A 14313-nucleotide genomic window follows, 5' to 3' on the forward strand; every position below is an offset into this window, starting at 1 on the left:
CATATTAATGAAACACTGCAGTCCATCTGTTATGCCTGGCGATTTATGTTCATTTTATAGTAATTACTTTTGTTTCTTTATCATTTTCCACTTCATTCCACTTTTATAGGCCAACTACATATACAGATAAGGGGGAAAACATCTCATAAATTTGTTTATTGTCACATGAAGGCTTACACTGACAGTTGTTTCGTAATGAAATTCAAGATGCTCTTTAGATCATGTTTTTTGCTACACGAATTCATCTTCTAGGAGCTTCATTTGCAACTATGAATACCGCACCATAAACAATCCCACGTCTTCCAGCATCTAACAAACATAGACTGGGTGTCTAATGTTCAAAGGCCTGCCTTGCCTATGTGCCTTGTATTGCTGTAGGGCATCTGTGATTGATGGTAAATGCTATTTCATCACATTTGTTTTGGAAAACTACTATTGCAGTTTTCCGTGAACTTTAGAACTTGTTCTACAATGAGGGAAACGTTACATTTAAGTAAGCTTTGACACAAATTTTACTTGACAAAAGAATGTAATCCTAAAGATACAGCTGAAAGGCAATTCTAACACAACACTTCCAACTAAATATTAATGCAATGTTTTGCCTCTGGATGAAGATATTATTGCATGTGTCAGAAGTTTTAGTATGGATTTGCCAAGTGTTTTACTGACACACTTTCTGTTCCCAAACCATACTTGACAGTCACAGACTGAAATTATTTTTATGACTATAAAATATTCATGATTATGACAGATGGGATCTACTCTTTATGCAATGTTAGATGTCTGTGGAGGTGTTTGTATTTGATTCCTATTAGAATCACATATACAGAAAACGAAAGACTCCTGCAGGCAACTTCTTCATCTGCATGCGACAGCACAGTGGTATGCTGGTTCTGTCAGACTTTAGCCTCTTCAGTAAATATTCGACATGCTTATCAGAATACTATCACGCTTAAGTCTTGTAGAAGAATATAATGTGGAATAGTTTATACAGTGCATTCTGGAATAATATAAACTTTATCTATGCTTTGGGAAAGCTGTACATTAAAAATGAAATAGGAAATAACCTAGCATTGGGGTAAGAAGGTAGACCACCAAAGTCAAAATTTAACTGGACCACTTTGGTCTTAATACCAGGGAAAACAATTTTTAAGGCTATGACCGCACTAACATCGGATCTTTCATTTATATTGGAGCCATAACAGCTAGGCCAGATCCATTTTAACATGGATACCAACAAAGGTTATGAACCCCATTGAATTGAATGAGATCCTTGCATTTTCTTTCTTTAACTACAAGAATAGTGCAAAGTATACTCTTCTTGTCATCAGATATGACTGGGGACAACAAGGGAATGGCAATTTTGCCAGTGTGAACAAAGGATAAGGATTTGTCTTCATCCCGATTTTCATATATATACTGTACATCATACATGAATAAAAATGTTTAAATAAAATAATACAAATGATTTATTTGAAGAAATGTATTTGCGTGCAAATGTACATTACAGTTAATTTAATGAAAGACAGCAGTCTATTGTAACATATAATAATGTAGTGCTATAGAATAGGAAGAACTACAAGCTATCATATCATAAAATATATAATGCTCCATTATGCATTAATACTTAGTGATATTTAAAAATGTAATTCTGACAGTACATAAAACAATACACAAATACCTACAATTATATTTTATATACCTCTATCTATAGATATTGATATTAGATATGTTAACAGTTTTTTGTAATTGTTTGTAATATTTTCCAAGCACATTTGCAATAGCAGACAATGTATCAAGATGCAACTGTGCTTAGATATTTTGTTGTTTTTTTTTTCAAAATAAAGTAAAAAAATAAAACACATAAAAAAAACTTGTGTCATTTAAATCTGAAACTTGAATAAATATTTTATTAGTAAATGAACACTAATCCATAGAAAGCTTGTAATGTCTTTTATAGTAAACTGAATATTTTATTGTAATTTCTTCAATTTGCATTGCTATAAAATCACAACGCTCTTCCCACGGAAGAAGAAAAAGCATTGTGTTTGACAACAAATTTTTGATAATTTATGTGGTTAAATCGTTACCTTTACCAATGTAATTTTTATTGCCAAACACTTACCATCGGTCATAAGATAACGAAACACTCCTTTTTATTGCACTGATGAATTGTGATGTACAAACTAGATCTTTGGAAGGAAGAGTTACTCTGTGCATTGGCCTCCTGCTCTGGTTACTAGAACGGGGTCCTGAGTTTTGGAACCCATGTGTATTACCTATGTAAAGGAGTTTTATGAAAAAAGACATAAATGTTAATGAACCATTTGGTGTGACAAATACACAATACAATGAACATAACAATATATAAATTGTCGTCTATAGGTAACCCACAATTAACCAGTTCAGTCAATGTCATCATACATATTCTAGATGTCAATGAATTTGCCCCTGAGGTGACAATACCATATGAAACATCTGTATGCGAAAGTGCCAAACCAGGACAGGTAAAGTAAATTTCATTGAGATTTACATTATTTTTCTCATATTTGTAATGATAAATATTTGTTCCCATCTAACTCCAGTTCTCTTCCTAACTCCTCTTCTCTTATGTAGTTTTGTAAGAACTAGACAGTAAAACCAAGTGCCAGCAAAAAGTGGTTATTTTTTTTCATGTTACATTGAAAAAAATAAAGTTTTAATATAACTATTGCCATGGACAGTGCCTCAAATTTCTGTCTTTGCTAGTTTTATTACTGTACATGTAGTAGTCCAATTATATCATATGGATATTTAAAAAAAGCACCACTTAATTGGTGTATTCCCCAGGGTGCCAAGGCAGAAAATCTAATTAAAAAAACAGCCAGGTTCCAACTTTATGGCCAGGATTGGTCTTGGCCATTTAACCCATTAGATGTTGCTCCCTCCGTAACCCCCATGAATAACCAGTGATCACCTTGTGGGGGCAAGACAGGTTCCATTGCAGCCCAAGGCTTAAAGAGGTTGTGCAAAAATGGGTGGGGATTTTTGGCAAACCCCCCACTTGGCTGGACCTATAAAGAGAAACTTACTTACCAACTTCCTGGTCTGCTTTGCTGCACTCCCTTGTTGAAAATATCCAGTTTAATGTAGTCTGCAGCAAATCACTGACCACAGAGGGGAATGGCTCCCCTTACATCATGAAAAATGGTCACATGATGCAAGGGGATCCAGTTACCAAAGCAGCCAGCGATTGTCCATATGTTTTAAATGAAGGAGCACAGCAGAGCAGGCCAGGTCAGGAGGGGAAGGAGCAAGGATCCATTGCTGGGAAACAGGTAATTAAGCTCCCCTTTATAGATCCGATCAACTGGGGGAGGGGGTTACCAACCCCCATCCACAACCCCTTTAATAATGGCCACTAGGTCTGCCATATACTTAACAGAAGTCTGTTAGGGACTGCTAGAGGCATAAACCTACCAGGAGATTCTGGAGGCATAATACACTGCACTACATACAGTAAGCAGCCTTAATGATCATATCTATAAGCTCCCTTGCAGAAGTTATACATGTTCAAAATAAAATCCCTCCGGAAAATTTATAAAAATGTGAAATTATATCTACCCCAAAATGCAAACCTTGATATTGCTATATTGATGATATTTAAAAAAAAAATGTTAGGGCTCTTTTCTGTATTGGCTTCATTGCCTTTTCTTTTTCTTTTTTTTTTTCTATTTCACACTGAAGAAAAATAAAAAGTTAATGAAACAATCAGTTACCCTCTGTTGCTGTCAATGCCATGCCATGTACTGTATATACAATATTTTGTATAATAAGTTAACCCAATTATCTGAAAAATACACTTTTAAATAGCTTGTCCATATATTGTAGTTATATATAATTTGCCCCCTATCACTTTTTATCACATATGACACAGAGGAGATCAAAGCAGTTATTCAGAATTACCATCAAAGCTCAGTCTTTCCAGCTTTATTACCTCTAAAATAATGCAGTTACCAGTAGACAGAAATGGTTGCTGCAGTTTCTTTCTGCAGAAAACGTGTCACTGTGGCTGTGAGAGTACATACTACGACAGAGAAGGTGGAGCAGGCGAAGATTCATCTGATTGACTCTGAGTATACAGCAAAGCTGTGACATCGGGGACAGCCGGTCTACTCAGGGGATGGGGAGAGAGAAATGCATTCTCAAATACAGTCATGCAGATGAAATAGACCCAAAAACACAGATATATACATCATACATGTACATGAATTTGTGGCTGCACTATATCTTATATTCATGAAGATGATTTGAACAATCACTTTATAGAACTGATTGGATTTGGCATCCAAGTTTTTCTCACAATACCAGTTTTGGTACTGCTCAGTAATTTTAATTAGAAAGGCAGTTAGTGCTTTATTTGATCACAATTAATTTCATTGAAAATGAACATAAAGTTGCAATATATAAACTGAACTCTACTACTGCATTGCCATGATATGTGAAAATGTATGCTTTGTTTTAATGCTGTATGGAGATCCGTCTCCGTACAGTATCAAAATGTATGGGATCCGGCGAGGCAAAGTGAGTTATCACCAAAGTCTCGCAAAACTTCAGTGAATAACTTCGGTCTTTGAATTATTAAACTTGAAAAACATTTTAAAACCGGTATCCGAAGTTGGCTTTGGTACTGATTGGTACCTCGGTACAGAAGCCAACATCGGAACCAAGTTTTTAAATAGTTTTCAAGTTCAAAAATCTAATCCCGTAGTTATTCATCGAAGCCCCATGACATCCCATGACATTTTGGAAACTATACCACTCAAGGAATTTACCAAGGGATTAACTGAGTTCTTTGACCCCACAGGCGTTTTGTATAAATTAGAAACACTTGGCTGTGAAAATGAAAAATTACATATTTTTCCAATAAAATGTTAATTTAGCCCCAGATTTTTCATGTTCACTAGAGTAAAAACACCTCATAGTTTCGTATGCATTTCCTCATAGTTTCATATGTGGTTGTAAACTGCTGTACTGGCACATTGCAGAACTCAGAAGACATCTGAATCTTCTAACATGGGATTGGCTGAAATGGTTTTTAAGAGCCATAACTGTTTTATTTTTTTATTGACTGAGCTGTGGGAGTTCTCATTTTTTCTGCAACAACCTGTGGTTTTCATTGGCACCATTTTTGGGTACATCTGGCTTTTTGATAGCTTTTTATCTAATTTTTAAGGAGGTGAGGTAGGCAAATTATATCAGTTTTCTGTATATCTTATACGGTTCACCATGCAGTATCTATGATATAATGGGGGAGATTTATCAAACTTGTGTAAAGTAGAATTGGCTTAGTTGCCCATAGCAACCATTCAGATTCCACCTTTCATTACTCACAGCTCCTGTGGAAAATGAAAGGTAGAATCTGATTGGTTCTTATGGGCAACTAAGCCAGGTCTACTTTAGACCAGTTTGATAAATCTCCCCCAATAACTTTATTCTGTGTTGCTTAATACAATTAAGGTGATAAAAACCTATACTGTTTTTTCATGTTTTACTACTTCAGCATCACAAAATATTTTTTTTTAAAAAATTTGTTAAACTTTGTATCGCTGTATACTAACATATAGAGATAAGCAAAGTTATCAAAAATTTGATTCGGACAAAGTTCACAAAGAAATTTGATTTGTTACAAACTACTTTATTACAATTCACATTCCACTGCATGTAGTGGGTACAATGATGGGGAACAGTGATTGCGACCCCCCCCCCCCCATTATTGAACCCCTCAGAAGCCACACAAACCTTTTACGGGTTAATCAGAGGTTGAAAGCAAAAAAATACATTCTCACCTCATCCATTTGCTAGTGGAGAAGCCATCATGGCGGTCAACACGTCAGCGCACATGAGATTTGGTGGGTTTTCTTCAATCAACATGCCTGTCTGTGAGAAAATGGAGAAAATGAGTGCATATTTTTTAGTTTTTTACCACTATTTCAGGAAAAAATGAATGTATTACCACGAAGCGCCAGGAAATTTAGCTTTGTGACCAATCAAATTTTTCCTGAAATTCAGATCGAAGTCCACTTCATAAACTTTGATTGGCTCATCGCTGCTAAAATCCATAACATTTTTATTTTTCTGCCAGCCTAGCTGTCTGTGGACTTATTTTTTGCAGGATGGACATTAATTTTTATCCATACCATTTTGGTGTATATATGACTTTTTGAACGCTTTTTATTAAAAATTTTGGGACCCGAAGTGGGCAAAAACTGCAATTCTGTCAATGTTTCAGTCAATGTTTATTTTTATTTTTATGGTGTTCTTTATATGGTATATATGACATGATAACTTCATTCTGTGGGTCAATACAAATATGGCGATCCAAAACTGGTAGTTTTTATATTTTATAGTTTTTATGTTTTACTACCTTTGCATCACAAAATCTTTTATTCAAAATCAGTTATATTTTGCATCACCATATACTGTATAGCATTTGTTCACCAACTTACCTGTCTGAGGGCTTTTTGTTATGGGACACATTGTAGTTTTTATTGGTAATATTTTGGGATACAAATGACTATTTGATCCCTTTTAATTAGATTTTTTGGGAGATAAGGTGAACACAAATTGCAATTCTGTCAATGTTTTTTTTTATTTTTAAGGGGTTCTGCATGCCATAAATACTGTATGATAACTTTATTCTGTGGGTCGATAAATATATGCTGATACCAAATTTATATAGTTTTCTCATGTTTCCTACTTTTGCATCATAAAATCACTTTTTTATTAAGTAGTTTATTTTATTTTTCATTTTTTAACCAATTTAAATGAGTGGAAAAAGCAATATTTTTTACTTGACATTTTTATTTTTATGTTTATTACTATTATTATTATTATTATTGTTTTTTACTATTTTTTAAGTCCCTCTTGGGGAATTAAAGGTACAGTTGTCTGTTTGCTGGTACAATAGTCATCTATTGCAATGCATTGTACCCGTCAGTTTTACACTAACACTTGGCACTATCAGACCCTTGCCTGGTAGGCTTCAGCACACAACAAGCCCTAAGGACTTTGTAGAGCCTCTGGCTGCTATGGCAACAGAAAACTGCGATTGCGTTGCAGGTGACGCATGAGGGAGACAAAGAGCTCCTTCCCTCTGTAAACAATTACAGGTCCTTGTCACTACTGACCACAACATCTAATGGGTTAAATGGAATAGGAAAATGATTGTTTATTGACCTATTGTTTAAAACATGTTTATATGTTAAACATATTTTAAAGAATTTTCCATTTGGTTTTCTATCTGGTTTTAACTAGCAGAAAAAAAAAATGATGTTACATATTCTCTTTAAACAGCCAGGATTAATCTCCTCTATTGCAGAATGGTGCCAGCTCACTTTCTAAGCTTCTGCAATCTGCAGGCTGTAAATATATTGAAAAGTGCACTAATGTTTAGCTTGCCATGTGGTATATTTATAGCATAGTGAACAAAGTGGGCACTAAGAGGGCAGCAGGGGGCAGCATGATCTGTACAGACTAACCAATCAGAGCAATCGCCAACAAGGAACCACTCTGATTGCCCCCTTGCCACTTGCTCTGGAGTCTACGCTATCCATGTGGACACTCCAATGTTGTCATGCTTTCTAATGTCACAGCCTCATTTACCAATTGGGACGTAACTATGCATCCAGGTGAGCTAAGTTACTGCTAACCTGGACATACAGTTACATCCAGGTGCAGGAAGAGGTTAAGGGTAGGTGCTTCTCTCTGAAATCTATAACATGCTGCTTGTGGATTGCACTGCATTTTATGGTGACAGGTTCTTCTTAAATCTCAGCTCATTCTGATCTCAGTAGCCATGTGGGTGATCTTATCAGGGACTGATAGTCATCTCTGTAAACACAGTCACACAGGGAAGGTTGTAAATCACTGATAATTCTGCTTGCATGGTTACTATGCTTAGAAAGAGCAGAGATTTAAATTTATAAATTGCAAGTTTTAATACATTATTTCCCATAAATCTGTATATCAATCTGCTCAGCTCCTCCTGCTATATATATATTACATTTTTATAATGCTATAGACCACCATTCATTGTGTTCAAGTAAAATATATGTATAAAATAATGCACATATGCCTTGAAAAAGTACTCATACCCCTTGAACTTTTCCACATTTTTTCACGTTACACCGAAAAACAAATGTATTTTATTGGGATTTTATGTGATAGACCAACACAAAATAGCAAGTATGTGTGGAGTAAAAAGACAATGATTTTCAAAAACTTTAATAATTAAAAATCTGGAAAGTGGGATGTGCATATGTATTCAGCCCCTCTGAGTCAATACTTTGTAGGACGACCTTTTGCTGCAATTACAGCTGCAAGTCTTTTGGGTTTTGTCTCTACCAGCTTTGCACATCTATAGGCTGACATTTTTGCCCAGTCTTCTTTGCAAAATAGCTCAAGCTCAATCAGATTGGATGAAAAGCGTCTGTGAACAGCAATTTTCAAGTCTTGTTCCCGATTTTCAATCAGATTTAAGTCTTTGACTGGGCCATTCTAACACATGAATATAGTTTGATCTAAACCATTGCATTATAGCTCTGGTTGTATGTTTAGGGCCGTTGTCCTGCTAAATGGTGAACCTCTACCCCAATCTCAAGTCTTTTGCAGCCTCTAACAGGTTTTCCTCCAGGATTGCCCTGTATTTAGCTCCATCCTTCCTCCCATCAACTCTGACCAGCTTCCCTGTCCCTGCTTAATAAAAGTATTCCCACCGCATGATGTTGCTACCACCATGTTTCACAATGGGGATGGTGTGTTCAGAGTGATGTGCAGTGTTAGTTTTCTGCCACACATGACATTTTGCATTTAGGCAAAAAAGTTCAACTGGTCTCATCTGACCAGAGTACCAAATGGGACTTCTTATGAATTTCTTTTCAAAAATGGCTTTCTTCTTGCTACTCTTCCATAAAGGGTAGATTTGTGGCTTACATGATTAATAGTTGTCCCATAGACTGATTCTCCCACCTGACCTGTGGATCTCTGAGGCTTTTTTAGAGTGACGATGGGTCTCTTGGCTGCTTCTCTAATTAGTGCTCTCCTTGCGTAAGCTGTCAGTTTAGGTGGACTGCCATGTCTTGGTAGGTATGCACTTGTTTCATACGCCTTCCATTTTCAGATGATGGATTCAACAGTACTTGTGAGATGTTCAGAGCATGGGAAATTTTTTTATAACCTAACCCTGCTTTATACTTCTCCACTTCATCCCTGACCTGTCTGGTGTGTCCCTTGTTTTCCATGATGCTGTTTGATCACTAATGTTATCTAACAAACCTCTGAGGCCTTCAGAGAACAGCTGTAGTTATACTGAAAATATATTGGACATGTCAAGTCAATTTACTAATAAGGTGACTTCTGAAGGCAATTGGTCACACTGGATTTTATTTAGGGGTATCAGAGTACTGTGGGCTGAATACAAATGGATGAAACACTTTTCAGATTTTTAGTTATTAAAGGGGTATGAATACTTTTTTCAAAGCATTATATATATATATATATATATATTCTGAGCGAAAATATAAATGCAACACTTGCAGTTTTGCTCCCATTTTGCATGAGCTGAACTCAAAGATCTGAAACATTTTCTACATACACAAAAGACCCATTACTCTCAAATATTGTTCACAAATCTGTCTAAATCTGTGTTAGTGAGCACTCCATCCCACCTCATAGGTGTGGCATATGAAGGTACTGATTAGACAGCATGAATATTGCACAGGTGTGCCTTAGACTTCCCACAATAAAAGAAAACTCTGAAGTGTGCACAGTTTTGCCTTACTGGAAGGGGGGGGGGGGGGGGGGGGGCAGAAAACCAGTCAGTATCTGGTGTGGCCACCATATGCCTCATGCAGTGCAACTCATCTCCATCGCATAGAGTTGATCAGGTTGTTGATTGTGGCCTGTGGAATGTTGGTCCACTCCTCTTCAATAGCTGTGCAAAGTTTCAGAAAATTGGCAGGAACTGGAACACTCTGTTGTATACGCCGATCCAGAGCATTCCAAACATGCTTAATGGGTGACATGTCCGGTGAGTATGCTGGCCATGCAAGAACTGGGATGTTTTTAGCTTTCAGGAATTGTGTACAGATCCTTGCAATATGGGGCTGTGCATTATCATGCTGCAACATGAGGTGATGGTCGTGGATGAATGGCACAACATTGGACCTCGGGATCTCGTCACTGTATCTCTGTGCATTAAAAATGCCATCTTTAAAATGCACCTGTGTTCGTTGTCCATAACATTGTACCTCCTAATACCATAACCCCACCGCCACCATGGGCCACTCGATCCACAATTTTGACATCAGCTCACCCACACGATGCCACACATGCTGTCTGCCATCTGCCCTGAACAGTGAAAACCGGGACTCATCCTTGAACAAAACACCTCTCCAACGTGCCAGATGCCATCGAATGTGAGCATTTGCCCACTCAAATCAGTTACGATGATGAACTGCAGTCAGGTCCAGAACCCGATGAGGACGACGAGCATGAAGATGAGTTTGCCTGAGACGGTTTCTGACAGTTTGTGCAGAAATTCTTTGATCATTCAAACCGATTGTTGCTGCAGCTGTCCAGGTGGCGGGTCTCAGACGATCATGGAGGTGAACATGCTGGATGTGGAGGTCCTGGGCTGGTGTGGGTACACGTGGTCTGTAGTTGTGAGGCCTGTTAGATGTACTGCCAAATTCTCTGAACTGCACATTTCAGAGTGATTTTTATGGTGGGCAGTTTAAGGCACACCTGTGCAATATTCATGCACCTTGATATGCCACACTTATGAGGTGGTATGGATTATCTCTGCAAAGGAGAAGTGTTCACTAACACAGATTTAGACAGATCTTTTGTGTATGTAGAAAATGTTTCAGATCTTTGAGTTCAGCTCATGCAAAATGGGAGCAAAACCGAAAGTGTTGCGTTTATATTTTTGCTCAGTGTATATATACATGCACAAGTAAGACATCATTAAATGACTGTCTGGGCCACAGGATAGATCATCAATATCAAATTGCCAGGTTCCAAGACCCTGCATCTCCACTGATCAGCAGTTTTGGGCAGCCATGGTGTCAGAACATATCTAGAGCCAATGGCTCTGTACACTGTGCAGTCTCTGGCACTGGTATACTGTAGCTTAGCTTCCATTCACATGAATGAGAGCTGAGCTGCATTCACCTTGCACATTCACTACATAGTGTATGGAACTTTCTGCTTCCAGCTCCGTGAACTGTATAGTTTCTGGCACCTGCTCAATGAACCCCCCACCGATCTGATATTGACCACCTATCCTGGGGAATAACATCACAAAACAATACAAATTTTAGAAACAAAATATTTTTTCCCCAAAATAGACTTTCAATGAAATAGTAATAGAAAGAACAAAGTTTCAAATATTTAGTTGCAATGTGTTGCTTTCTACAGTGTAATCTTGTAAGTTGGGACTGTCGGCTAGCTAATCGGTACTACATATAGTAGTTTCACTGAAGACCATGGTTGCACTGTAAATGTTACCTAAAATTTCACTTTCCTTTTCTTGCTTTTGTTTACCCTTTTTCTTGATCCTCTAAAAAGCCAGCAAATCCTATAATAAAAATGTCCTTTTATGTGAAGAAGCCTATTGTGCAAAGTGCTTACATAAAAAAATGTTTTGATCGGTATGTGATTTCCATCTGCTTGTCTTCTTTCAGATTATCCAAATTATTGGTGCTGCTGACAGAGACATGTCACCTACAGGGCAGAAATTTTCCTTCAGACTGCCACCTGATGGTTTGACAAATCCCAATTTCACCATCCATGACTTTAAAAGTGAGGCTTATGATTATACACATTTTATATTCTGAAAGAGCTACACGCATTAGCAATTCTCGGAACAAACAAATCTTGATAAATGTTTCCACACACTGCTGGAATAATGTCAGGTCTATTCCCTAACACAGCACATATAATGCACAGAACAAAATCTACAGACTTGAATCCAGACATAGTAGAAAAAATGGGAAATAGTGATATACAGCATTATTGAATGATATATTTGACAAATTCCTGTTAACTTAAATTTTGGATTATATTTTAATTGACTAATAAGAAATGTCACACTATACTGTACATACTATGTCACACCAAGTTTTGTGTAGATTCCTTTCCATAAATGAATATTTTGGGTTTGTAAAAATAAAATAAAAATCCTTAACAGTTATTTAAAGGGGTTGTGCAGTGGCATAATATTGATGACCTATCCTCCTTATCCTCAGGATAGGTCATCAATATCAGATCAACAGTGGTTCGACTACCAGCACCCCAACAGATCATCTGTTTGAAGGGGAGTTAGCACTCATGTGAGTGCCGATTCCGTGTCAAAGTTTACCTAGACTTTATTTCCTTTGTAGCGGTGGGGCATTTTAATTGCAACTGTTCATCCTATTCAAGTGAACATTTGTAATTCTAACCTAGTTTGGATGAGGTGTTTTGTTATGGCTAGAATATGAAAGTGCAAGGTAAGGTGGCATCATTATGACAGCAAACCATAAACAAGGAACCAAAAGAAAAGTGAAATATTAAATATATTTATAGAAGTTTAGGCTTATGTCAAATTTATATACAGAGTAAGGATGAGTGAATCAATTTGTAATGAACCAAATTAATTACAAAATTCACAAAATTTCCAAATTCATTTTTTTTTAAAATTAATTTCAAAATAGCATAAAACGGCACACAGCATCAGTTTACTGTCCATGTTGGCAGGTAAAACCATGAGGAAGACTGGTCACACAACACTGGGAGGAAGTGGGGGGACAACTTGCCCTAATTTGTCCAGAGACTGACAGCCTGGATCAGCCAATCAGGGGGGCAGTAGGCAGGGGGTGACTGTGCAGAACGAGTAGAATGCCATTCTGCATTGTACTTGTGACTTAGAAGGACAATGTTCAGTGAATCTGCCTGCTAATAGTCTGCAGCAAGTATAACCAACTGATATACTGTGTTAGGCCTCATGCACACGGCCGTTGTTTTGGTCCGCATCCGAGCCGCTGTTGGTGTGTACAGCACTCCGTGTTATGTCCGCATCCGTTGCTCCGTTCCGAGGCTCGTAAAAAATATAACCTGTGCTATTCTTGTCTTCGCTTTGCGGACAAGAATTGGCAGTTTTATTAAAGGCTGTCCGTGCCGTTCCTCAAATTGCGGAACACACACGGACGCCATCCGTGTTTTGCAGATCCGCGGTTTGCGGACCGCAAAAAAAAAACTGAACGGTCGTGTGCATGCAGCCTTAGAGACAGTATAACAAGATTATAGAGAAAGAATAGGAGAGTGAGGTATATTAAGGGGTGTAATCAGGGAAAGAGAGTGATGAAGTGCAACTGGTCACTATCAGGTGTATGTGCTGGCAAGCTACTATCAGCTCAGCTTCTGGCAACTAGATCTACATGACAGATTCCTGAAATAACAGGCATTTCTTTTAAAAACACTTTTCGGCACTTCCATACAAATTATATTCTTGCAAGCACTGATGAATTACCTCCCCCTTCTTTTCTTTTTTTTTTCAACCAATTTCAATTTACCATTTGTAATTGGGCACCTCTGTGCATTATAGCCATATTACTGAATACATTGTTCATTGCTATAAGATAGCAGGTGGATAAAATACAGCAGCATATGCATTTCACATCAGTAACACAAATTATAACCATGTTACTGAAGGCAACACAATGACTAGTTCACAAGACGCCTCACATCACTGCAAACAAAATTCCATTGTCACACCCGAGTTTTAGTGGACGTTCATTATTCTTAAAAAAAAAAAAAAGTGTTCAATTATTTTACCCGAATAATAATATAGAATTCACAATGCCATTATCATAGCCGTGGTACTGAACACATTGTTGCAAGATAAGCAGTGGATAGGATATAGCATCAAACACATTTCACGTCAGTAACGCAAATTATAAATGTGTTACAGAAGGCATTACTGCATCACAGCATCTAAGACGTTTCACTGCAAAAAAAATGGCATTGTCACACCTGAGTTTTGGTGAACATGTCATTCTTTAAAATAAAGTGTTTCATTATTTTACTGGAATAATAATATGGCAGTCATAACACCGTTATCATACCTATGGTACTGAACACATTATACATTGCTACAATATAAGGGGAGGATAAAGAACAGCAGCAAAGTCGTTTCACATCAGTAATGCAAATTATAACTGTGTTACTGAAGGCAACTGCATCACAGCATCGAGTCTGGCATCACTGCCAAAAATTTGCATTGTCAAAAAG

The 14313-nt window shown here is 37.2% G+C and overlaps 1 protein-coding gene across 1 annotated transcript in view; it reads left to right on the forward strand.

The window, feature by feature from the left end:
* CDH12 (cadherin 12) overlaps positions 1-14313 on the forward strand; it is a 456943-nt gene that overhangs the window by 409689 nt on the left and 32941 nt on the right. The window contains exons 9-10 of the mRNA XM_040432577.1: positions 2386-2507; positions 11727-11844. Of these exons, the coding sequence (XP_040288511.1) occupies positions 2386-2507; positions 11727-11844 (240 nt within the window). The remainder of the gene's footprint in view (positions 1-2385; positions 2508-11726; positions 11845-14313) is intronic.

The sequence above is a fragment of the Bufo bufo genome, chromosome 5 (genome assembly GCF_905171765.1).
Source record: "Bufo bufo chromosome 5, aBufBuf1.1, whole genome shotgun sequence".
Taxonomy (NCBI): Eukaryota; Metazoa; Chordata; class Amphibia; order Anura; family Bufonidae; genus Bufo; species Bufo bufo.